Source organism: Colossoma macropomum, unplaced genomic scaffold (assembly GCF_904425465.1).
Source record: "Colossoma macropomum unplaced genomic scaffold, Colossoma_macropomum, whole genome shotgun sequence".
NCBI lineage: Eukaryota > Metazoa > Chordata > Actinopteri > Characiformes > Serrasalmidae > Colossoma > Colossoma macropomum.
In genome coordinates, this window is record NW_023494845.1 from 5876 (window position 1) to 30018 (window position 24143).

Below are 24143 nucleotides of genomic sequence, written 5' to 3' on the forward strand. Positions count from 1 at the left end.
AGGTGTGCTCGCTGTCCCCTAGTGTGTGTGCTCACTAGTGTGTATGTGGTGTTTCACTTCATGGATGGGTAAAATGTGGAGGTGAAATTTCCCCGTTGTGGGACTAATTAGGGTCACTTAATCTTAGTCTTAAATGATTTGCACATCACTGCATTCTGTTTTTATTTACATTTTGCACAGCATCCAAACCTTCTTGGAAATAAGGTTGTAGGACTTCTGGTTTTTAGTCTCATAAAGCAGATGTGTGAATGTGAATGAGACAGAATTCAGCAGTTTACCTTTAACAGTGAGGCTGAAGTTCCTGTACTGATTCTGGTTTATCCAGCATGAATATGTTCCTCCGTCCTCTTCAGTCAGGTCTGAGATCAGTACAGAGAGATTTCCTGTAGAGTTCTGGTTAAACGTCTGAACTCGGCCGCTGTAGCGCTGAAGGAGATCTTCATGGTTTGGTGTTCTCCACTGAACTCTCTCAGGTCTGTCCTGCAGGTCAGTGCAGGTGCAGGACAGAAGAACAGACTCTCCTGAGGATCTACTGACTGAAACAGTCTGTTTATTCTCTGACAGAGCGCAGCCTAAAACAACAACACACAGTCTTTAACTGACTAGAAAATACATTATATATGTTATGCATTACTTATTTCAATATATACACACATCATCTAAACCGCTTATCCTACTGGGTCGCGGTGGATTGCTGGAGCCTATCCCAGCTGTCATTGGGCGGAAGGCAGGATACACCCTGGACAGGTTGCCAGTCCATCGCAGGGCTTAACATATACAATTAATTGTAAATTAAATGGATTTGAAGAGTTTCATTCCAAGAATTTTTAATATAGTGAGATTTTTATAAGAACAATAGATAATGTTGATGGGAAACATTTTTATTTTACTTACAAAGATGATATTAATCATAATAAAGCACTGATATTTCCTTTATTTATGAAGCTCACAACAACTTATGTCATCAAAAAAGGCAAGTGGTCAATAAAGTTTTGGGCAACAAATCTCTTCATTTGAAATTGTGTTGTTATATAGAAATTAAAATATTGTAAAATTTGTCTAAACCTAAAGGGATTGTTGAGAAATTTACAATTAGGAGATGATGTGAATTTTTTTGACCACCAATTTCATACATTTTAAAATACACCTCATGACTAGAACTGCAACTATTGAATATGTGTGTTCTATAGAAAATTATTTAGAAAATTTCTAAATATTCTGTAAGAATAAGAAAAATGCAAGCATGTTTATTTTTTTAAGAATATTTAGTAACTGAATGTGTTTTTTTCCTTTTCATTATAATTTTGCTTTTTGCTAATTTTTATTTTATTTCTTAATATAACAAAAAAACAACAACAACAAAAAAAAATTCATAGCAAGTTTCATTACAACACTAAAGTGGGGATCTGGCGCCCATGATCAGGTTGCTGGCTCTGTGTGAACAGTGAGCGCTGCAGGAGAGGAAACAGAGTCTTTTAATCCATCTGATTAAAATGAAAATATCAGCTCTTCACTCAAAACCACTTCATACCAGAACACTCACTAAACTCAGCCCCGCTCGCTTTACCAGCCGCTGTAGTCTGAGTAATTCTCCTGTAGCTCACAGCTGGAGGGCAGCCGCTCTCATTTACTCTCAGTAATACATGCAGTAGGAAACTTATGTGAACTGCAGCTGGAGTTCAGATCCACACTGTGGCCTCAAACACACAGTTAGGAATAGAGTCTCACAAGCTGAGCCAGATCACACTCTTCACTGAGGCTACTGTGCAGAGCTGCTACTGTGCACTAATGCTGACCAGCTGAGTGTTTAGTTCAATAAACCCACAGAGTGTGGCTTCATAGTCACATCTGCACTACCATCACATTCCACAGCTACAGTTACTGTTACTGTTCTCTTCAGTCTTACAGAGAGAAGCTTCTGGAAACAGATTTGGTGCTGAGTCAGTTACACTGGTGCAGTGTGATCAGTACTGAAACTGTATAATGATTTGAGTGGCTGACCTTTGACCTCTAGATGGACATATGGCATGTCTTTCTCATCAGCTCTGCAGGTGTAGCGTCCAGAGTCCTCTTTAGTCAGATCTGAGATGAGGAGAGAGAAATTTCTGGAATGTGTTTGGTCGAACATCCAGACTCTGCCTCTGTAGGATTCTGTATCATTACACACTGCAGTCTGATCTTTAGTCCATGTGACTCTGTCAGTGTTGATCTTGTGTTGGTCTGTGGGACAGAGACAGGGCAGCAGAACAGACTCTCCTGGAGATCTGGAGAACGTTCTCTCACTGTCACTCAGCACAGCACAGCCTGCAGACCCACAAATACAAACACACACATCATCACCATCTCAACAACAACCACACAGTAAACAGTTCTCTCAGTGGTCTTTACCACTGTTAACTCCTCTGTTCATATCAGCTGGATGTGAATCTGTCATTCATTCTCTTGTTTAAAGTCATTTTATTGGCTGGTTTGATGGGAAGTTGATCAGTCAGGGTTGTGTATCGTTCCTGTGAATGTAGTTCAGTTTTCAGTTTGAAAGCTTTTAGGAAGCTAACTTTAAAGCTTCAAAATTGATATCCAATATTTTTTATATGAATATCTGCTGATGCTGATATGTAAACATTTACAGTCTGAAGCATATTTTTACTCATTGCTATGGAGTTTAAATTACAGAGAAATCTAATATTTATTCGTTCTGCTTTCTTGGAGTTACTACATCATCAGATATCAGTGTGAACTGTAGGTCAAATCTAAATATTAGTCAGATAATGATAATTTTTTTAAGCAATTATCTGCTGATATTGATATGATTCTGTTATCATCCTGCATCACTGTGACTGGAACTAATAACAAACTGAACACTAATCAGTAACGCTTTACAGGAACTACATGTAGATGAAGTATTCATGGAATATTCATAAACAGTACAGTAAGGATTCATTACAGTTACATCCTATAGAAAAATGTATCAAATACATTCATTAATGAGTAATTAATATATAATGTTATGAATTGAAAATACGGTCAGTGATGCTCAGTGTGAACATCATGATATTTGCATTAATAAATTAAATTCTATTCAGAAAATAATCAGCCTATGATAATAAACACACAGTGAGCTCAGTGAGAGAAATTCAAATCACATTCATTATTGATTAAAGTGTTTGTCATTAATGACTGATAAAAAACTAAACAAACTGCAATATCTACTCATAGATTAAATATTCCTGTAGCCTTTATTAACTGTACAGTACAGTAATATTACACATTCAGGACCATCACTTTATGAAATATTAGTGAATATTTGATGAAGTTCATGCACAGTTTACTGTTATGTATTGAAATGTGAAGTGTCATTAATTTGTATCAATCCTGAGTGTTTTTTTAATTATTAAGGGATCAATAATACATGCTGAAAGTCACGGGATAGCAGTATGTAGATTGATTATGAAGTAGTGTTACCTCAGGGGACGGCTTGGGAACGCCCACCCCTGTATAAGTTGTGAGGTGTTATCTTGTGTGTGAGGTTGAACTCTGGCCAGAGTGCTCAGGGCAAGGCGCCGTGAACTATCACAGTTCTAACGAGGCGTGATAGTGGGTGCCAGACGGGACTTTCCATTTCCAAAGTTTGCAGACATTTAACATTCCTCAGTGTCAGAATTGTCTATGCAAACAGACAAACGACTCTAGCAAAAATGACATCCATGGTCAATGCAGGAGGCCCCACACGCATATCCCACAAGTCAGCGCAGTTTGCTTTAGCTTCCATGGGATATGAATGACTCTGTTAACACCACAACACCAGACACAGCACCCCACCAGTTGCTAACTGGACCCTGGAGGACTGACAACATGTAGTGTGGTCCAATGATTCCTGGTGCTAATTTTTTCAGGGTGATGGTGGGGTTTGTGTGTGGTGCAGACCCCATGAAGCCATGAACCCCCAGTTGTCAGCAAATCACTGTGCAGGCTGGTGGTGGTTCCATACTGGTGTGGAGTGCTCTCACAATATGGGTTTTGTTCACTGGTCCACCTGAACATGTCATTGACCATTTTACTGTGTGGTGACTATTTGCAGCCCCTCATGGACTTTGCGTACCCCCACAGTGATGGGATATTCCATCAGGGCCCAGATTGTCCAGAATCAGTTTGAGGAGCATTCTGGAGAGCTCTGACCAATGATGTGGCCTTTATGGGACGTGGTTCACACCAGAGATCCTGCACCTACAAATACCATGGTGCTGTGGGTGGTCATCCAGATGGCATGGCTCAACATCCTTCTAGACGTCTTCTGTCCACTACTGATGCCACATCAATTGTTGCTGCACTTTGCTGGGCTAGAGGGGGTCCTACACGATACTATTTACTGTCCCATAACTTTTGGCATGTCTCATATATGTATGTAAGTGTATATATATATATATATATATATATATATATATATATATGAGACATGCCAAAAGTTATGGGACAGTAACTAGTATATATATATATATATATATATATATATATATATATATATATATATAGACAAAGGTATTGGGACACTCCTCCTAATTATTGAGTTTAGGTGTTTCAGCCACACTCATTGCTAACAGGTGGATCAAATTAGGCACATAGGCCTTACAGTCTCGACAGACACACATTGGCAGTAGAGGGTCGCACTTTTGAGCTCAGTGACTTTAAACAGGGCACTGTCACAGGATGCTGCCTCTGCCACACGTCAGTTTGTGAAGTTTCTGTCCTGCTAGATCTGCTCCTGTAAACTGTAAATGCTATTATTGTGAAATAGAAGCATCAAGGAGCAACAACAGCTCAGCCACAAAGCAATAGACCACACAAACTCACAGAGTGGGGCCGGTGAGTGCGGAAGCGCACAGTGACTGTCCTGTCGAATCACTTATGAGTTCCAAACTGCCTCTGGAAGCAACGTCAGCAAAAGAACTGCACATTTGGAGCTTCACAAAATGGGTTTCCATGGCTGAGCAGCTCCAAACAAGCCTAAGATCAAAATGCACAGTGCCAAGTCGGATGGAGTGGAGTAAAGCGCCGCCACTGGACTCTGGAGTGGAAACGCATTCTGAAAAGTGACCAATCACACTTCTCTATCTAAAGGCATGACTGGGTGAGTTTGGTGTGGAGGAACTTGACTGGCCTTCACAGCCATGACCTCAACCCCATCCAACACCTTTATGAGGAACTAGAACAGAGACTGTGAGCCAGATCCTCTCGTCCAACATCAGTGTCTGACCTCACAGATGCTGTTCTGGATGAATGGGCAGAAATTCCCACAGACTCTCTCCAACATCTTGTAGAAAGTGTTACAGTCTTGTATCTTTTAAATATCATGTGCTTAGACTCATATTTGTTAGGAAGAAGGAATGTGTATTTTAATAAGTTAATGATCATATTATCAGGTTTATATTACACCTCACTGAATGTGTTTCAGTTTATCACATTATACATTTATTACTGAACTGAATCAATGATGAATCAATTAACTGAATGGTTTAAAATGCTGATGTCACTGTAGTGGAATGTTACTGTGCTGTTTATGAATATACCATGAACATGTCATGTTACTGTAAAGCATTATTGAACTATTATTATTTAACTGAATCAGTTAACAGTACTTACTCAGAATGTAATGGTAAATGTTTAGTACTTACTAGTAATATTTGGTGCATAATTCACAAATTCAGTATGTAAGTGCAGAGTAACTAATGTAAGAAATGTCAGGTATATTTCAGCTTTTAATGATTGTGTTTCTGTTGCGTATGTGATACAGACGTTAAGAGTAACAGAGTAAGTATCTTTATTTGAGTACAGTAATTCCTTCCATATTGCTCGGTACATCTACTGGTAAGATCTCTTTAGTACTGTGATAATATTGTGGTAACAGGACTGTAAAATACAGTGTAACTTTGTTCATAATAATTACACAGAAACATGTTCTATTATTCTCATCATATCCAGAAATTACCCAGACACACTATCAGGTATGTACTGTAAGTTCTCAGTAATATGATGGAAAGTAAAGTTTATTGTTATACATAATATTTACAGAGTAACTATTTGTTTTCTTGTCTAATTCAGAGCATAAAGGTACACAATGATCACATAACCATACACAGTGTTGTGGATCTGATCTCAGGTGAAGCAGAGCAGTAGTAAGTAGATATTACACAGTCAAAACGACAAACAATGTTCCAAACTACCAGGACTATAACACACACAGCCCTACAGCCACAGTCACACCAGAGAGACAGACTTACTGGTAACACTTTACATTAAGTGTTGACTAACATGAAGTAATGCATTAGTTAACATGAACAAGACATGAAGTAATGCATTAACAATGGTTACCTAATGTTAAGTAAACATGTTACAACTGCATTAGTTCATGTTGTTTTCATGTGAAGTGCTGACTCATTAACATTAAGTAATGCATTTATTAACCACTAAGGTTCTACATTGATAATGGTTAACTAATGTTAATTAAACATGTTACCACTTCATTAGTTTATGTTCCAGTGTTTTGCTTGTGTACTGCAGTTATACATAATGCTTGAAAAAGCAATGTTAAGTAATAGTTTAACTGGCTGAAATGACACTTTACCAATGGGAGCCACTAACTTGTTTTATTTCCTTACTTCCATTTACTAATGTAGTATTTTGTACTGTATTTTTAAATGATAACACCTTTACTTCTCCCTACTGCTTTTCCCTCAGTTCCATTTCAGTCATTTAGGTTTAGCTGCTTGTTGGGGTTTCGTTGTGTCGTCTCGTTGAGGTGGTTCAGCTCCTGTTCTGCTGCTTTGTTGCTCCCACCTCTCGCTTTGGAGCTTTAATATTTTATTTTAGATGCAAAAGGAAATAAAAAGCTAATAATATAGTCTTCAGTTCCTCTGCTGAGAGATTCTGGATGTACTGAGCTTGACTGGACCTTTCCAACTTACTCATTACTCATGTATGTAAATGAGCACAAGGTAATATTTAATTTTATATATGAAAGCTCACATTAATATGCTACATTCTGATGTATGTTAGATATGCTTATGTGTGAATTGCAAGAAGGAATTATACATACCATTCTCTCAGTCATATCAGTCAGGCCTGGATGGGGCAGCACACTGAAATTATTTACTCACCTACCCAATTTCTCTTCCTCATTCCAAATTTCATCATGCATGTGTGAGTGTGAACGGGACATTTTTAGGAAGTCATCATACATTTAGAAATTGTAAATATAAACATGATCGTATAAACAGACATTTTCATCAAAGGAAACTACTCAGAGCAAAACATGCTTTATGTTAAAACCAATAATGCCTTAGTAATGCATTACAAACATCTATTAAACATTGCTAAACATTAATAAGGTTGTGTTCTGTGAATTGATTGTACCTGATATAAAATGAAAGAGTAGTACTGTATTAGTAAAGTACTAGATACTTTAATGCTATAATCTGAAAGCATTACACAATGTTACACAATAAACAATGTATACCTACACATTCAGCTACCCAGTAGAAACAGAAAAAAACACAGATACATTTTTTCTGTATGTGTGAAACATTCAGTTCATAGCTTTATTAAATTAACACAAACCTACATGGTGCAACTGAAACAGAGGTTCATCACAGAGCTGGCGGTGTCTCTGGTGCGGACAGCTCTGCAGTGGAAGCAGTCTGTGCAGTTGTGTTGCGGTCTACCCCGTATTTTTGGACAGATTTAGCTGTTGTTTCTTTTTTCTTCCTTTTGATTTCATCCTCCTCGTTCTCCTCCTTGAGCTTGTTGTCTAAAAACATCAACAAAAACAAGAACTGAGTAAACAAACATGAACAGTTCTACATTTTCATCTCTGGTATAACTAGTCATAACTTGTCAAAACCAATATAAACAGAAAAATTAAATGCTACTACAATGTATGTGGATACATTTGAATTTTGACTACTAACATACACTGGAGAGATATATAAGGTGCAATACATTTGAATACAGAATAGAAACACAACTTTTTCAAGTATTGATGAAAAAGTTTCAGCTTTGCAAACCATTTTAAACTGAACACACATCACAAGGTTAGTTGCAAAAATACCTGGCTGTGGCTTGACCTAAGAACAACACCGGGGTGGAAAGTTCGGTTCATTTTACTGAACCGGTTCTTTCGAACTTATGAATCGAGCGTCTGATTCCACTGATTTAATAATTTGGTGTTATGGTTTTATAATCTTCATTATAAAGATTAAGATTATACATGCGATTAAGCATATTATGCAGGGTATATACGTTACAAAGAATAGTTCTGTTCGTCCGAATGTCTGAATCGGTTCCAATGATTCTTTGAAGCGAAAAGAATCGGTTGGTGGAATGAATCGAACTTCCCATCACAGCACGTTTAGCTGAACATCGATAAGCAGCTCACCTCAGCTGGCTGGACCAGGTCTGTTATCGCCATCCGTTCTGCCCCGCTCACTGCCTCAATCCTCGTGTTCTTCTTGGTCTTCTCGGCCCGTCAGCGAGGATCTGGTGAACTTTGCAGGGTAACTGCACCGTGAACACTCCGAACTGCCTAATGGGAATTCATCTGCGCGCGCGGGACGCAGGAGCAGTCTCACCCGTGATTGGCTGGTGAGGAGAACTGGTTTAAACTGATTGGCTGGAAGAAAGCGGGAGTTTTGCGCTTCAGCACAGACGGACTCGGCGCATATAGTCCAGCAAGATCCCAGCGTGCTGACCGTGTATATGAGAGGAAACACAACAGCCAAATCTGTCCAAAAATACGGGGTAGACCGCAACACAGGTGCACAGACTGCTTCCACTGCAGAGCTGTCCGCACCAGAGACACCGCCAGCTCTGTGATGAAGCTCTTTTTCAGTTGCACCATGTAGGTTTGTGTTAATTTAATAAAGCTATGAACTGAATGTTTCACACATACAGAAAAAATGTATCTATGTTTTTTTTTCTGTTTCTACTGGGTAGCTGAATGTGTAGGTATACATTGTTTATTGTTTAACATTGTGTAATGCTTTCAGATTATAGCATTAAAGTATCTAGTACTTTACTAATACAGGACTACTCTTTCATTTTATATCAGGTACATTCAACTCACAGAACACAACCTTATTAATGTTTAGTAATGTTTAATAGATGTTTGTAATGCATTACTAAGGCATTATTGGTTTTCACTTTACATCAGGTATATTAAATTCACTGAACAAGACCTTATAAACCTTTAGTAATGTTTAATAGATGTTTGTAATGCATTACTAAGGCATTATTGGTTTCAACATAAAGTATGTTTTGCCCTCTGAGTAGTTTCCTTTGATGAAAATGTCTGTTTATACAATCATGTTTATATTTACAATTTCTAAATGTATGATGACTTCCTAAAAATGTCCCGTTCACACTCACACATGCGTGATGAAATTTGGAATGAGGAAGAGAAATTGGGTAGGTGAGTAAATAATTTCAGTATGCTGCCCCATCCAGGCCTGACTGATATGACTGAGAGAATGGTATGTATAATTCCTTCTTGCAATTCACACATAAGCATATCTAACATACATCAGAATGTAGCATATTAATGTAAGCTTTTATATATAAAATAAAATATTACCTTGTGCTCATTTACATACATAAGTAATGAGTAACTTGGAAAGGTCCAGTCAAGCTCAGTACATCCAGAATCTCTCAGCAGAGGAACTGAAGACTATATTATTAGCTTTTTATTTCCTTTTGCATCTAAAATAAAATATTAAAGCTCCAAAGTGAGAGGTGGGAGCAACAAAGAAGCAAAACAGGAGCTGAACCACCTCAACGAAACGACACAATGAAACCCCAACAAGCAACGAAACCTAAATGACTGAAATGGAACTGAGGGAAAAGCAGTAGGGAGAAGTAAAGGTGTTATCATTTAAACATACAGTACAAAATACTACATCAGTAAATGGAAGTAAGGAAATAAAACAAGTTAGTGGCTCCCATTGGTAAAGTGTCATTTCAGCCAATTAAACTATTACTTAACACTGCTTTTTCAAGCATTATGTATAACTGCAGTACACAAGCAAAACACTGGAACATGAACTAATGAAGTGGTAGCATGTTTAATTAACATTAGGTAACCATTGTTAATGCATTACTTCATGTCTTCTTCATGTTAACTAATGCATTACTTCATGTTAGTTAGTCAACACTTAATGTAAAGTGTTACCGATTTACTGTATAGAATATCTAAAAAACAGTGAAGAATCAAAAGTACAGAACAAACAGCTTAGCAGAGGAACACATGGGCTGTGTTTGAAAGGGCATACTGTGTACTGTATACTGAACACTGGATCAGTATATACTGTATACTGCACACTGGATCAGCATATACTGAATACTGCACACTGGATTAGTATATACTGTATACTGCACACTGGACTAGTATATACAGTATACTGCACACTGGATCAGTATATACTGTATACTGCACACTGCATCAGTATATACTGTATACTGCACACTGGACCAGTATATACTGTATACTGCACACTGGACCAGTATATACTGTATACTGCACACTGCATCAGTATATACTGTATACTGCACACTGGATCAGTATATACAGTATACTGCACACTGGGTCAGTATATACAGTATACTGCACACTGCATCAGTATATACTGTATACTGCACACTGGATCAGTATATACTGTATACTGCACACTGGATCAGTATATACTGTATACTGCACACTGCATCAGTATATACTGTATACTGCACACTGGATCAGTATATACAGTATACTGCACACTGCATCAGTCTATACTGAATACTGCACACTGCTCTTCATCTTTAGTGTTCTGTACAGTATTCAGTACATGACACAAACGCTGTGCTGTACTACAGGTAAGGCGCGGGACTAGACTGTCAACAATGAGCCAACAGACCAGCTCAAGACCCGCCCCATTTCCTCAGCCCTCCAATCACTGTTTATCAATCATTGCTAGCTGCTTTTCTGCATGTGTGTTTATATTTTGGTGGAGAGATGTGTGTTACGTGTAAGCATGGTTTTTGTTTTGTGTGTGTGTTTCTCTCTCTCTGTCTCTCCCTTCACAGGGGTACCTACTCTAGTCAAGCATGTGAGGAGGACCTCTAACCAATCAGAGGCCTGGCTGGTGCAGTTGGGGAGGAGCCTACAATTTACAAGAGGCCTTGAAGATGGCTGAAGAGAGGGAGGACTGATCCCATGTGTTCTGTTTTAGTTTGTTGTTTTAGTCTCTTGTGTTGGGGGTGCTTTGTTTTAGGGATTTTACCAGCACTTCTTTTAACTTGGTTTGCGAGACGTCGTCTTTTTGTGTTAGCGGAGGGGCTTTAGTTGTGGTATTTTACCTGCACACTTTTAACTTTAAGAGTAGTTAGCTTTTGTTTCCTTTTTTAGATTATCTAAATACTTTGTGTTTCAGAGTAGACTAGCAGGTTAGGTTTAGTTCTGTTCTTTTCTTTGGTGCCGTCCACAGTTTGACTCTCCCAGTGTGGTTCTAGATATCACAGCACACCAATTTTATTGTTGTTTGTTCTAATAAACTGGCTTCAAAGGCTCTATTGGGCTGTTCCTCCAACCTTTACTCCACCATCACCATTTCAGAATTTTAATGCCACATGTTGCTGATCTCACAGCCTCTAGACAAAACATGGGGTCGTTACAATGTGCCTGTGTGACTTTTAAAATACACCCCATAAACTGTCTGAGGGCAGGACGGTGCTGTCTGCCCATCTTCAAAGCTACAAATAAACTTTAAAAACATCAGCTTTGGGTTCGTCTGTGTGGTTTCCAAACTGTTTTCCTCTGTGAGTCATTTCATTTTCACTTTTCAGACAGATGGGAGCTGTAGTTCTCTGCGCTCTCTCATTAGATTCTGTTTTGGACTCTATGTTTGTATCATTACTGGACTCTTCTGTCTGTTTTTTGGATTTAGTAGCTTAATGGTTTGTTATATTTGTGGATATTATTTACATATTATTTGTACTGAAAGTCTTGTTTTACTGAATAGTTATTAACACTGTATGGTTATAAACACTATGTATTGTTATGAACACTGTATGGATATGAACAATATGTATGGTTATAAACACTATGTATGGATATGAACACTATGTATGGTTATGAACACTGTATGGATATGAACAATATGTATGGTTATAAACACTATGTATGGTTATGAATACTATGTATGGTTATAAACACTGTATGGTTATGAACACTGTGTATGTTCATCCTCTACATGCCACAAATACCAAACCACAAATAGTTACTGTGTAAATGTAAATGTATAAAGGTACACTTTACTGCACAGTCCTGATTCCATAATGTTATCAACAACTTACTGGTAAACATAACAATTACTGTGGAATTAAGTACTGTACTGGAAAAAGGTACTTACTGAGTACTCAGTGGTTGGTGTCCTGCATTTTTCACACTATTGTCACCTGTATCTGTAACCTACTCTGCTCTATCACACAGGTATCACATAGACATGTACTTCCTGAAGCAGTTTGGTAGAACTCGCCATTACCATGTAACTTTTCAGCATTAAAAGCTGAAATATACCTCATGTTTCTCACATAAGTGGACATATTTACATATTAGACTTGCAAATTATTTATTACTTTTAAGTGCTACACATTTACCACTGAATTCAGAGTAAGTACTGCTGTACATACCTGGCACGTACTATGTACTTGCAAAGTGTGTACCAGAAAATTACTTGTAAGTACTACATATTTACATGTTACATACTAGTAATTTGCCATACCATAAAGTAAAGTGCCACCGAAACTGCAGTGGGGAAAGAAGGAAGGTCTGTAGGAAGTGATGAAGGAATGTAACTTCAGCAGCTCTACTGAACTACTAAATATTCATCAACTGCCCAACATCCACACAAAATGCAGGAACATGTAGCTTTTAAAAATAAAAGGTTACAGAATGATTATTATATTTAATGTATGTTCTGAAACCCAACACCCATCAAAATGAATCATAATTAATCCTCTGTTAGACTTACCTGTGGAGATCTGGAGAGTGACGGCTCTGATATATTCCCCATTGTTACCACACAGATACGTTCCTTCATCTTCCTCAGTGAGGTGAGAGATGATTAGAGCTACAGTTCCTGGTTTATTCTGATTCAGTCTCTGAACTCTGCCTCTGTAGCGCTGATTCTGACTGCCGTCCACTGGAAACACTGAGTGATCAGCTTTGTACTGACCTTGTGTGAACTTTCTCCTAAATCCCCACTGCACTGTCTGTGGATCAACCTTTGTTTGTTTTGTACAGGAGCACGGCAGCTCCACAGAATCTCCAGCAGATTTGGTGATGGTGTCTCCCAAACCTCGCTCTACAGTGCAGCCTGCAGAAACACCACATCACCAAGAACTTACATTATATTCAGAACATATGAACACTCATGATCTCTGAACACACTGCAGGATTTTAGGTCTCATTTCACTCTCTACACAACTTTTCAGGGTTTGGTGTGAAAACGGCTCCTCAGAGGTTCAGCTGAAGCTGATGGTCAGAACAGACTGATCTCTTAGTCCAGTCCCTGCCCACAGGGACACAGGAAGGTGTTTTAAGTTGGTGGTGCTGAAGTTTTAAGCAGGATATATGTGAATGATGACAGCATGTAAAATGATTTCCCTTTTTTCATTAGAATTTTGTTTGACAACTGACATCAAACAGAACGTGTCATAACATGCTATAAAGTGTCAAGAGACAACAATATACTCATATAACTGACACATCAAACTGCTGATGCTCATCCTCTCTCTGATCTCTCATTCTGGAAGAATGTAATGCAAATGAGCTGAGTGGTGACCAATCAGATTGTTGATGTGTGTCTCAGTAACCGATTGTGTCTCCTACAGTCACACCCTGAGATTCAACACTGGAATACACACTGAGCAGGAGACATAATGGTAGTTAAAACATCATCATTATATTAGATTATCGTACATTTTTAGCTTAATAACAACATTGGGCAGCTTTGGGGCTCAGAAACATTCCATCTCTTCCATTTCCCAAAGTGTGAACGCTACTCCGCCTAATAAACAGACACATGTTCAACTCAGTCTCCACATTTCTTAAAGCATCTCAAGTTAGGAAATCCTAAACTACTCGACTAAACCTGTTATGCTGCCTGTTATTATGAACCTGTTATGCATAGTGATAAAACTCTCTTTTCAACAGAACAGCTAACAGTAGAAACAGGAGATTAAAACAGAAGTTAGAACACTAAATTTAGGACAATATTTAGGAGGTTTAGTCTACTTGGAATGTTTCTGTGACACTGTTTTCATATCTGAAGTCAGGATGAGATCATGAAGTGAGGAACTGTTGTTCTGTAATAGCTACTGTCCTAAATTCAGTCCATACTGAAGTTGTCATGGAGACTAAACAGATTTCAGAGTCAGGATGTGTCTGTAATACGGCTCCAGGCCTCTAACTCTGCATAGACGTTCCCTCTTTGCACCTCAACCTGCTTGTGTTCAGCGACGCCCCCAAAATGGGTGACAGTTATTGGGAAGTGATTCTGCTCAGTTTAAAGAAAATGCAGTGTGAACTTAATCAGTGCAGATACTGCAGATTTCTATAAATGAAATATTAAAAATAATAAAATGGAGAAACTCCACTCTAAAACACACGCAGGTCTTTACTACGCACAAATTATTACGACATACCAATCTTTTCATTATTATATGATTATTATTTTTAGCAGTTGCAGTCCTGAAAGTGTCACTACTGGGGTCACTCAAAGCAAAAGGATTTTAATCTAAATTCTGAGTCAGTTAACACTGACTGTGAATCAGTTTGGTGGAATGATTCATATCCAGTTGAACAGTCCACTGAACAGTATTAAAAACCAAGATGGTCAAAGTTTTTCTGTGTGGGTGACCAAAGACCTTAAAAATGTACATAAATGAAAAAAAGACAGGCACAAGAGGGACTAAGTGCCGTAATGAGAATGGAGCTAATAAAACACAAACAAAACAAAACAAACAAAAAACAAGTGGCCCACAAAGCACCCTCTGGTGGTCCTCAGGCCTATACTGTGGGGAAGCAAGCGGTCCGTAGTGGACCAACAATGGTATTTTGTAATTGATGTCAAGTAAAAACTGTTTTCAAATGGTGAACATTATTAATACAAGCTCTGCCTCAACAACACACAGAGGAGCTTCAAGTTTTTACCCCTTAGAAACAAAATACGCTCATCCTGCTGTTTCACTCATCCACTTGTGAGTGACTGGTGTACATTGCACAGCTTAATTTACCACCAAAACACCTGATTTTTGGTATAAAACAAGCTTAAGTATAAAGTATAAGTATAAAACAGTTCAGTCTGTTGATATTTCATGTTTAGTGAGACAGTGTTGTACATTGCAGGGTAGACAGTCAAACACTGCTATGTTAATACATAGATGGGTCTTGAGGTGGAAGAGGCTGAATGTATTGAGAGGAATTTAGACCAAATTAAAATGCAACTTCTACAGTAAAAAACATGAAATGCAGTGCTTTTCTGTGGTGACCTGCAGAATTCATATCAAAATAGAAAGAAAACCTCTATTATATATTTACAGAGGATTCAGAGAGGATTTGAATTTACAAAACAAACTGTTGAATTAATGTCTGAACTGAATACAATCCACCTTGAAATGTTATCAATGCACAGCTATATTGCTTTCCACCATGTAGAACTCCAAAAAGTCAATGTAATGGATCTTCTACTTTTCAGTTTGGTATATTTTCTGCACATCACTGTTTAAAAGCAATCTTAAGTGTGTTTTACATTTCACTTTTATACTGATTGCATTTTAGTGAGGAATTTTGAAGTACCACATGGTGGAAAGCAATACAGCTGTGCATTAACTTCAAGGTGGTTTTAATTCAGTTTTAACACTAATTCAGCATTTTGTATTCATTTTAACTTAGGATTTAGGATTTTATATGTTGTCTAACATGTTGAAGGCTTTAATCTTACATTGTTAAGTTGTACATTGTTTGGAACTTTTTATCTGGTCACTGTATAATATTATACACAGGTTGGTTCCAGACTTCTCCCTGCACTCCATTCATCATGGATTTGTTCAGTTCCATCACCTGATTTCATTACTGAAGGACTGATTAGATAAACTAGTATTGAATGGTCACTGTAACTGTTCTGGTGCTTTTATCCAGGACTGTGTTTAGTCTGTATCTACAGAACTGGATCAACATTGTTTCCAGTGTTGAGCTTCTGTTTAAGCGTTTCAGTGACTTGAGAGTCTTTTGAGTCTGTAAGAGAGGCCAGAACTGGAGCCTGTATAAATATAAAGCAGCACTGAACGGAACATTAAAGAACCAGCTTTGATCAGTTTCAGAGAAGAATACAGTCAATCCTTAGAAAAGGAGATCAGACAGAGAGGAGAAAGAGCCAATAAAGACATGATAATAACAACATATCTAGAACCTGAACTTTTCTACATTTCATCTACAGTTCACTGTCTACAGTTCACTACAGTGAAGCAGTGATACACATGAAGAGTAACTCACACAGTCGTGTAGACTCACCTGAAGATTCCTGCAGCACAGAGTAGAGCAGAAACACACAGAGCCACATCTTTACTGAGAGAACAGAACTGTTCACCTCTCTCTCTCTCTCTCTCACTCTGTCTCTCTCTCTCCATCTCTCTCTGTCTCTCTCTCTCTCTCTCTCTCTCTCTCTCTCTCTCTCTCTCTCTCTCTGTCTCTCTCTGTCTCTCTCTCTCTCTGTCTCTCTCTCTCTTTGGTTCAGCAGTGTCCACTCTGAGAGTGCAAGAAGTGACACAGATGTTTTTACTCTTCAGCTCTCTGACCACACCCTAAGAAAACTTCTTCTCTTTCTGCTGAGAGGCTCCAAAAAGATTTTACTCGTCAAAATGCTTCACTGAATCATCCATATTGACCAATGTACAGAAACAGTGTCCAATTATTTCAATATTTAGAAAAAAAAACACTATAAAATTAATGGTCAATACTTTTTTAAGGTTAAATGCTTGTAAATCATACTGCATTTTAAAACTGCTGTTATTGTGACAGATTATGTCTATTAATGTAACAGTCATGTTATCATTACCTGTAATGACAGATATGATAATGTTTGATGTCACACGATAATTTAAAGTCATGATATCAAACACTGTAGCATCTGTCATGATAATTAACACTAACAGTAACATGACAGTGTTAAACAAATGGACATAATCTGTCATGACAGCATATGACATCTTCTTTGGCATGATAATGTCAGTGTTCTGTAGCAGGAGAGCCATAAAAGTGATACCTTTCTATTAAAATATGACAGTTATTACACTATATATTAATTAGCAGTTAACACATGTGTAATAAATGTTTCAAACCGATAATTGTATAGTGTATACATCACCACCTACTGGATTCTTTCTGGAACTTTTTGATTGTACATTATTAGAACTGAACTAGATTGCCTAAATATAAAGAATTAATAAACATATCTGTCCAATCAAAACTAATTCCATTCAACACCGCTTTTCATTCAGTCACATAGAATAAAGTGACTATACTCAGACTCGTCCCACTTATACTGTGTCCCTAATAACTGTGTAGTTACACATTAATAATGCATCCAACAGTAATGTAACAGTGATGTATTCAGTGTTCTAGATGGATTACAGTAGTACAGCTTATGTAATTACATGAGTGTATCTTGAATTGTATCATAATATAGGTAATTAACAGCTCTTAAAATCTTAAAAGTCTGTAAAAGGTAAACAATAGTTTATCTTTTACATATATGTAATGACATAATAATGTACATGCTGTTATAACTACATATGCTGTTACACTTGTGCATCTACTAGAATAAAATGCTTGTGTATTTGCACAAGCTGTACTACAGTGATGTGCTACATGTGTGCAGAACATAAGGTCATTTTGCTATCTGCTCACCATCACTCGTGGGCTGAAGTGAAAAACGGCTGCTGTGAAAGAGTACATTTGTGGGCGGAGCTTGGATGGGCCCATTTTGGTGCTGTTCCTCATGTGGCTTTGCGTCAAATGTGTTTGTGTCAGTATTTCTCAGAAAGACTAAATGACTGAAGCCACATTCCTAATATAACTATATCACCTCATCAAGATTCAGCATTTATCTGTCAATGCATTCACTACAGCTGCTGCTGAATCTTACAGTGATACAAAGTAATGTTGCTGCAACAGACTGACAGCCTATTGAGCTACGTCCATATGTGAAAGTTTGGGTATCCATGTTTGGTTGATTTTCTAAGTGAAAATAAATGAACACATCCTCTACAGAGAGCTCACTTTAATAAATGCAGATAGACTAAGAATTAAGTAAACTAAACTAAGTAATTATGACTTTAGCAAAACAGAGAAAACAGGTTTTCCAGAAGCTCAACCAATCATAGATCTCCATCCAGATACTGAATTACTATTAGTTTGTTATATACTATTGATCATATCAAAATCTTACATGAAAGACACTGAAAATAAACATGATTCATAACATTAAGTGAACATTTTATATAAGAGTATGTTTGTTAAAGTAGTTGTTTCATACTCAAATTAGCTGAAAGGGACCAGTGCATCCTCTACCTTGATGTTATGCTGGTCCATGCACCAGATTTTGATGAGGCGCTCGCAAATTTGGAGCTTATATTCCAGACTATCAAATTCACAAACCTTCAGCTGCAGCCTAAGAAATGTAATCTTCAGCAGCTTGTAAGTTTCCTCATCCACGTAGTGAGTAGTGTTGGACTGAAAACAAACTCAGGGAAGGTGGATGTGGTGTGGCAGTGGCCTATTTCACAGACTGTCAGTGAGCTGTTTAGCTCTCTTAGCTTGGCTTCATACAACCGGCGCTTTGTATGTGGGTTTCCATACTGCTACACCGGCTAACTTGAGTTCAGGGTTTGTCTCCCCCTTTTGTTTCTGTGCAATGAGTTTAATAAAAAAAAAATTTAAGCATAATTTATGGCCTCTCCTGACTCTTCTTCTGAGAGTTGTCACAATAATAATAATGACAATAATAATAAGCTACATTTTAGTAGTGCCTCAAGGTCAGTCTACACAAAAAAATTGAAGTTTAAGGTAAAGGTAAGCACTGCAAAAACAGGTAAGTTTTGAGTTGTGTTGTAAAACAGAAAACAGAGGTGAGATTGTGGGGATTCTAAGGATGTGAGTTCCAAAGTTTAGGAGCTGGTATGCTGAATGTCGTAGCACCAACCAAGGACAATCTGAACTGGGGCACTTTAAGCAAATCAGTATCCAAAGACCTTAGCGTAAGGGCTGGGGTGTAAAGATGGAGAAGTTCAGCAATGTATAAAGGGGCAAGTCCATGTATGGTTTTGAAGGTTACGAGGAGTAGTTTGGATTGTATACGCAAAGAGATAGGTAACCATCTTGTAGAGAGTGGGTGTAAGAGTGTGCATAGCATTTCGAGAAATTACTTTCAGAAATTCTGCATCATTGCTACTGAGCATGGAACAGAGTCTGAAATTGTTACAGAGGCAATGGAAAATAGTCTTAATAAGTAAGCTGTATGATAATCAAAAAACATAGAGAAATCTAAGATGACTCCAAATATACCAGTAGTTAGTGGTTTTACATGTACTCCATCAATGTCAAAGTGCCAAGGACAGAACCTTGGGGCACACCTTGAGCAACATGAGCAGTGCAGGATTATGTTTTTTATTAGTGATAAACAGTTACCAGTGAGGCAGGAATTGAAAGGAAGATTAGAGATTGGTCAGTAACTATTTAAAGTTGAATTATTTATAGTCGAATCTAAACCAGCTTTCTTCAGGAATGGCACAACTGCAGCAGTTTTAGCTCTAATAGGACAATTCTGGACGTAAGATATGCATTAATCAAGTGAGAAATGGGAGTGTAGATATCTGACAGAGAATTTTTGAGTAAGGAAGCAGGTGTGAGATCTTACTGGCGGGTTGCGGAGTAACATCTCTTAATTAACTTTGAGATTCCTGATGAAGTGGCCAAAGTGAAATCAGTAAAAGGATGGACACAGTGTTTAGAAAGAAATTCCTGTAGTTCAGTATCATGTAGATTTACGAGTTTATTGAAAAGGTTATAGATAGTTTAAATTTTATTATGAAAAAGTGGAGAAATGCCTCATGTAACTCAGCAGAGTCAGAAACATTAGATGCAGGGGGGATAATGAGTGTGTAAACTGTGGTGAAAGTGACCTAGGCCTGTAGCTAACATTGCTGATTATGGAAGAAATATGGTGTGAACAGGCAACATAGATAGAGAATTAGAGGAAAAGAAGCTTGCATGGAGGTAGGAGATGACTGAGGATCAACTGACTTAAGGCTATGATAGGATATTGTGGTTTTCATTCTAGACCTAAACCTAAAGTGAATTCAATGAGCAAATGAGATATCAATCTTGGAACCAACAACACTAACATCATTTAGACCAGAGTAACAAACCAAATCAACTGTGTTCTGATGAGAGTGAGTAGGAAAATCTACATGTTGAGTTAAATAAAAGTGTTCTAATACAGTTCTGAGACATCCAGCAACAGCACAGTTTGAATTGACATGTATGTTAAAGTCACCAAATAACAGAGACACTGCAAAGATTAGAGTGAATAATTCATTAAGTTCAGTTGGAAAGTCAGGGCGTGAATTTAGGGGATGGTAGACTAAAACCACAACTAAAGGGGTTGGGCTAACCACTTTGTCACATATTCAAAAGATGAGACATCATGTAGAGCTATAACCACATATTTAGACAAATTTGAAAAACAACAGCCAGTCCACCACCCCTAATCCAAAGAGACTTTCATAGATGACACATTCTATGTGTTCTGTATATGGTAAGAATGATCTTTCAAACAGTTGAAGTTTATCTCACATTGCACAAATGATAAATTCAAACAGTCTCCAATCTGTTGAACAGATAGAGGGAATAGCAGAAGATGTTGGACAGTAATAGCTCAGGTTGTGTCTAGAAGAGCCTTGGGCGACATACAATTCCAAGCACCTTGCAATAATCGTAAATCATGGCCTAGACTTAAAGCCACAAAGCTGTGATGGCGTATACCTGTACTTTTTATTTATTCATTTTTTGAAGTGTTTGTGTCATGGATGCTTCACTGAAACAGCAATATGAAAAAAACGTTTTTCTAAAGTGAAATTACTACTCAGAAAAATTTAAAGGGAACAATAGTTACAGTTTGTTTTATCAAACTAAAAAGAAGATGTAAAGGACAATATAAGGAGATCCAATTAGAACAGTTCATACAAGCTCTGCCATATAAAATACATTCAGAGATATACAAAAGCTAATTATTCACCACAAACACAGACCTGAATGCTGAAAAATTACATTTACAACACTTCTGCATCCAACTGACTTTCATTTCAAATACATATATTTATTGAACATGTGTACATAACACTCAGAGAGTCAATATTACAATAAATAAGAGCACATCATGACTTATGCAACGACATTAATGTAATTTAAGCTCTAGCAAGAAACATATTAATGATGAAATAAAGTTATTTTGTGAATAAGTTCTGCCCTGCGATGGCCTGGCGAACAGTCAAGGTTGTATTCTGCCTTCTGCCCAATGACTGCTGGGACAGACTCCAGCACCCCCCCCACCCCCTTCCAGCGACCCAGAAGGATAAACGGTTTAGAAAGTGTGTGTGTGTGTGTGTGTGTGTGTGTGTGTAAATAAGTTCACGTAATATTCTTGAAAGCAATAATCTATAACTTACTAGATTTAACACATAGATAAAGCTTACAGTTGCAGTTGAGTTCAACAGGTTTCTCCTGATTTCCCAACATGGATTAGAATGAAAAGGCAGTGTTGGAAGATGTGTAATATTTTCATCATGATCATCACAAAATATAACTGCAATTTATTACTGCAGTGCTTTGGAAATGAAGGGTTTAGATGGATGAATCTGGGTTGAGCTCTGTAAGTGTTGGGATTGTAGCTCTGGTCTAAATTGACTGGGCTTGACTGGTCTGGACTGAATCTGATTGGTTGGTGTTGGGGTTTCAGCTCTGGCAGGCTGAATCTGATTGAATGAAACTGGGTTTCAGCTCTGATAGACTGAACCTGATTGGTTGGTATTGGGGTTTCAGCTCTGGTAGACTGAATCTGATTGAATGATATTGGGGTTTAGACTCTGGTAGACTGAATCTGATTGGTTGGTGTTGGGGTTTCAGCTCTAGTAGACTGAATCTGATTGATGGTATTGGGGTTTAGACTCTGGTAGACTGAATCTGATTGGCTGGTGTTGGGTTTTAGGCTCTGGTAGACTGCATCTGATTGGTTGGTGTTGGGGTCCAGGCTCTGGTAGATTGGAGCCATGCTGATCTTGTTCCTGTTTCCAGGAGGATCATTTTCATAATCATCATCAGCCTGCAACCACAGTAACACACACAGTAGAAAATAACTCAAACCTTAGTCTTCACATCATGTTCATTCATTCATACAGAATACATTCCAGTGTGGCCATGACACCAAGGGTTCCCATCTCTGGCCCTAAAAATCATGTGTGTTAGATTAAGATTGTATCTAAACTTTTCAGGGCAGGACTTTAGCACGAACAGGGTTGGGAACCTCTATATTACACCTACAAAAAACCAAATGCTGTTTACACATTATAATTAATTTGACAATATCTATTTATATTTTCCTACTGTGCCGTATGAAGATTGCAGTGTACACAGTCTTGTGTCCTACATAGCAATATTTTATTGCTTTAATAAGTAGATGATCTCATAATTGAACATTTTATCCATATATTTTACATTGTTTTGGTGGTTTGCATAATATAGAAGATGACACCACCATCCTCCACATGTAAGTCATTATGGGGAAGAGCATCTTCTGAATTGTCACGCATTCCTCTGGATCTGACTCTCTAGAGAACTCCAATTCCCAGAGCTCCCTTGGAAATCACATGACTGCTGCTCCACCATTCATAGCCAATCGACATTCTCCTTTACCCAATCTGTCACACCTGCTCTGTTTACCACATTAGTTAGTATAGAGTAGTTAGTATATAAGCCCAGGCTTTTAGGTAAGAACTACTGAGCATTATCTACTGTTCTTGTCTTTTGTGTATTTGGACTGTCTTTGACCTTTCAACTTTGATTTTTGCCTTTGCCTTTTGAATCTTGTTTGCCTGATTCTGGGTTTTATGTGTTTTTGCCTTATTGGATTGTTTTGGATTTGATCTGTGCCTGTTTTCTGACAATGAGCTTGGATCACGTTTCAAACAGTAAAACCTCTTATTCTAATGCATCTGCGATCGTATGATCAGTATGATCACGTTACACAAATGACACAGCTGTAAATCAAATGGTGTTGTGTTCAGTTGGAATAAAACAAATACTTACTGACTCTGTAGCCTCATAAACAGTGCTGAATGCTACTGACTTACACGTTTGCATTTTAATACAGTTTATATTTGGTTATAATGAGACGCAGGTTTAAGACTCTGTTTTTTAATGGGTCTTTTCACTCACTGTGTTCTGTGTTCTTCTCTCAGAGACAGACCCTGCAGAACAATTGAAGATGTTAATCAAAGAGCTGTTTTCCACAAGAAAACAGAGGAAATCTTTCATAACTGAGATCTAATTTATACTCATATTAAAGTATTACATTCCTACCAAAGCTGCTTTTATGTGTTTATGGTTGTGTGTTTAGTACCTTGTGTCCTATTGTGGATCAGTCTGTAGATCAGTGCTGATTCTCCAGTCACTACAATCAGCAGTAAAACCACAAAGACACTCAAAGTGATGAGCAAACCCGAGGAATCTGTCGTCAAGAAAAAGAGATGAAACAATCGTATTCATTACAGTTCAAAGAAAATTGTAAATTTTTATAAAACGAAACTTAAAACAGCCACTCCAGAAGCACATGGCTCCTGATAACAGTGAGTAATCTTTCACTTTTTCATTACATTCGTGCATTAGATTTCCTTCAGCTCATCTTCCTTATTTATTGAAGAAGCATCATAAAACATACATTTTTCTTATATTTACCTTTTCTTAATAATTTATTTATTGTGTTTATTCATGTTCTGTCCCAGCTGCC

The 24143-nt window shown here is 37.7% G+C and overlaps 1 protein-coding gene and 1 long non-coding RNA gene across 2 annotated transcripts; both read right to left on the bottom strand.

Annotated features, from left to right (window-relative positions):
• Positions 1–278: 278 nt before the first annotated feature.
• On the bottom strand, positions 279–16688 carry LOC118800295 (polymeric immunoglobulin receptor-like; the record flags this gene model as incomplete). Its single annotated transcript, XM_036560504.1, has 4 exons — positions 16595–16688; positions 13053–13397; positions 2002–2304; positions 279–572 (listed from the first exon to the last, which is right to left on the bottom strand). Coding segments are annotated over exons 1-4 (991 nt in total), but the record flags the coding sequence as incomplete, so codon positions are not given.
• A 5617-nt stretch (positions 16689–22305) lies between these two features.
• On the bottom strand, positions 22306–23918 carry LOC118800294. The gene is made up of 3 exons (XR_005006217.1): positions 23757–23918; positions 23573–23604; positions 22306–22460 (listed from the first exon to the last, which is right to left on the bottom strand). It is a non-coding gene; the product is annotated as an uncharacterized LOC118800294 (long non-coding RNA).
• Positions 23919–24143: the final 225 nt, after the last annotated feature.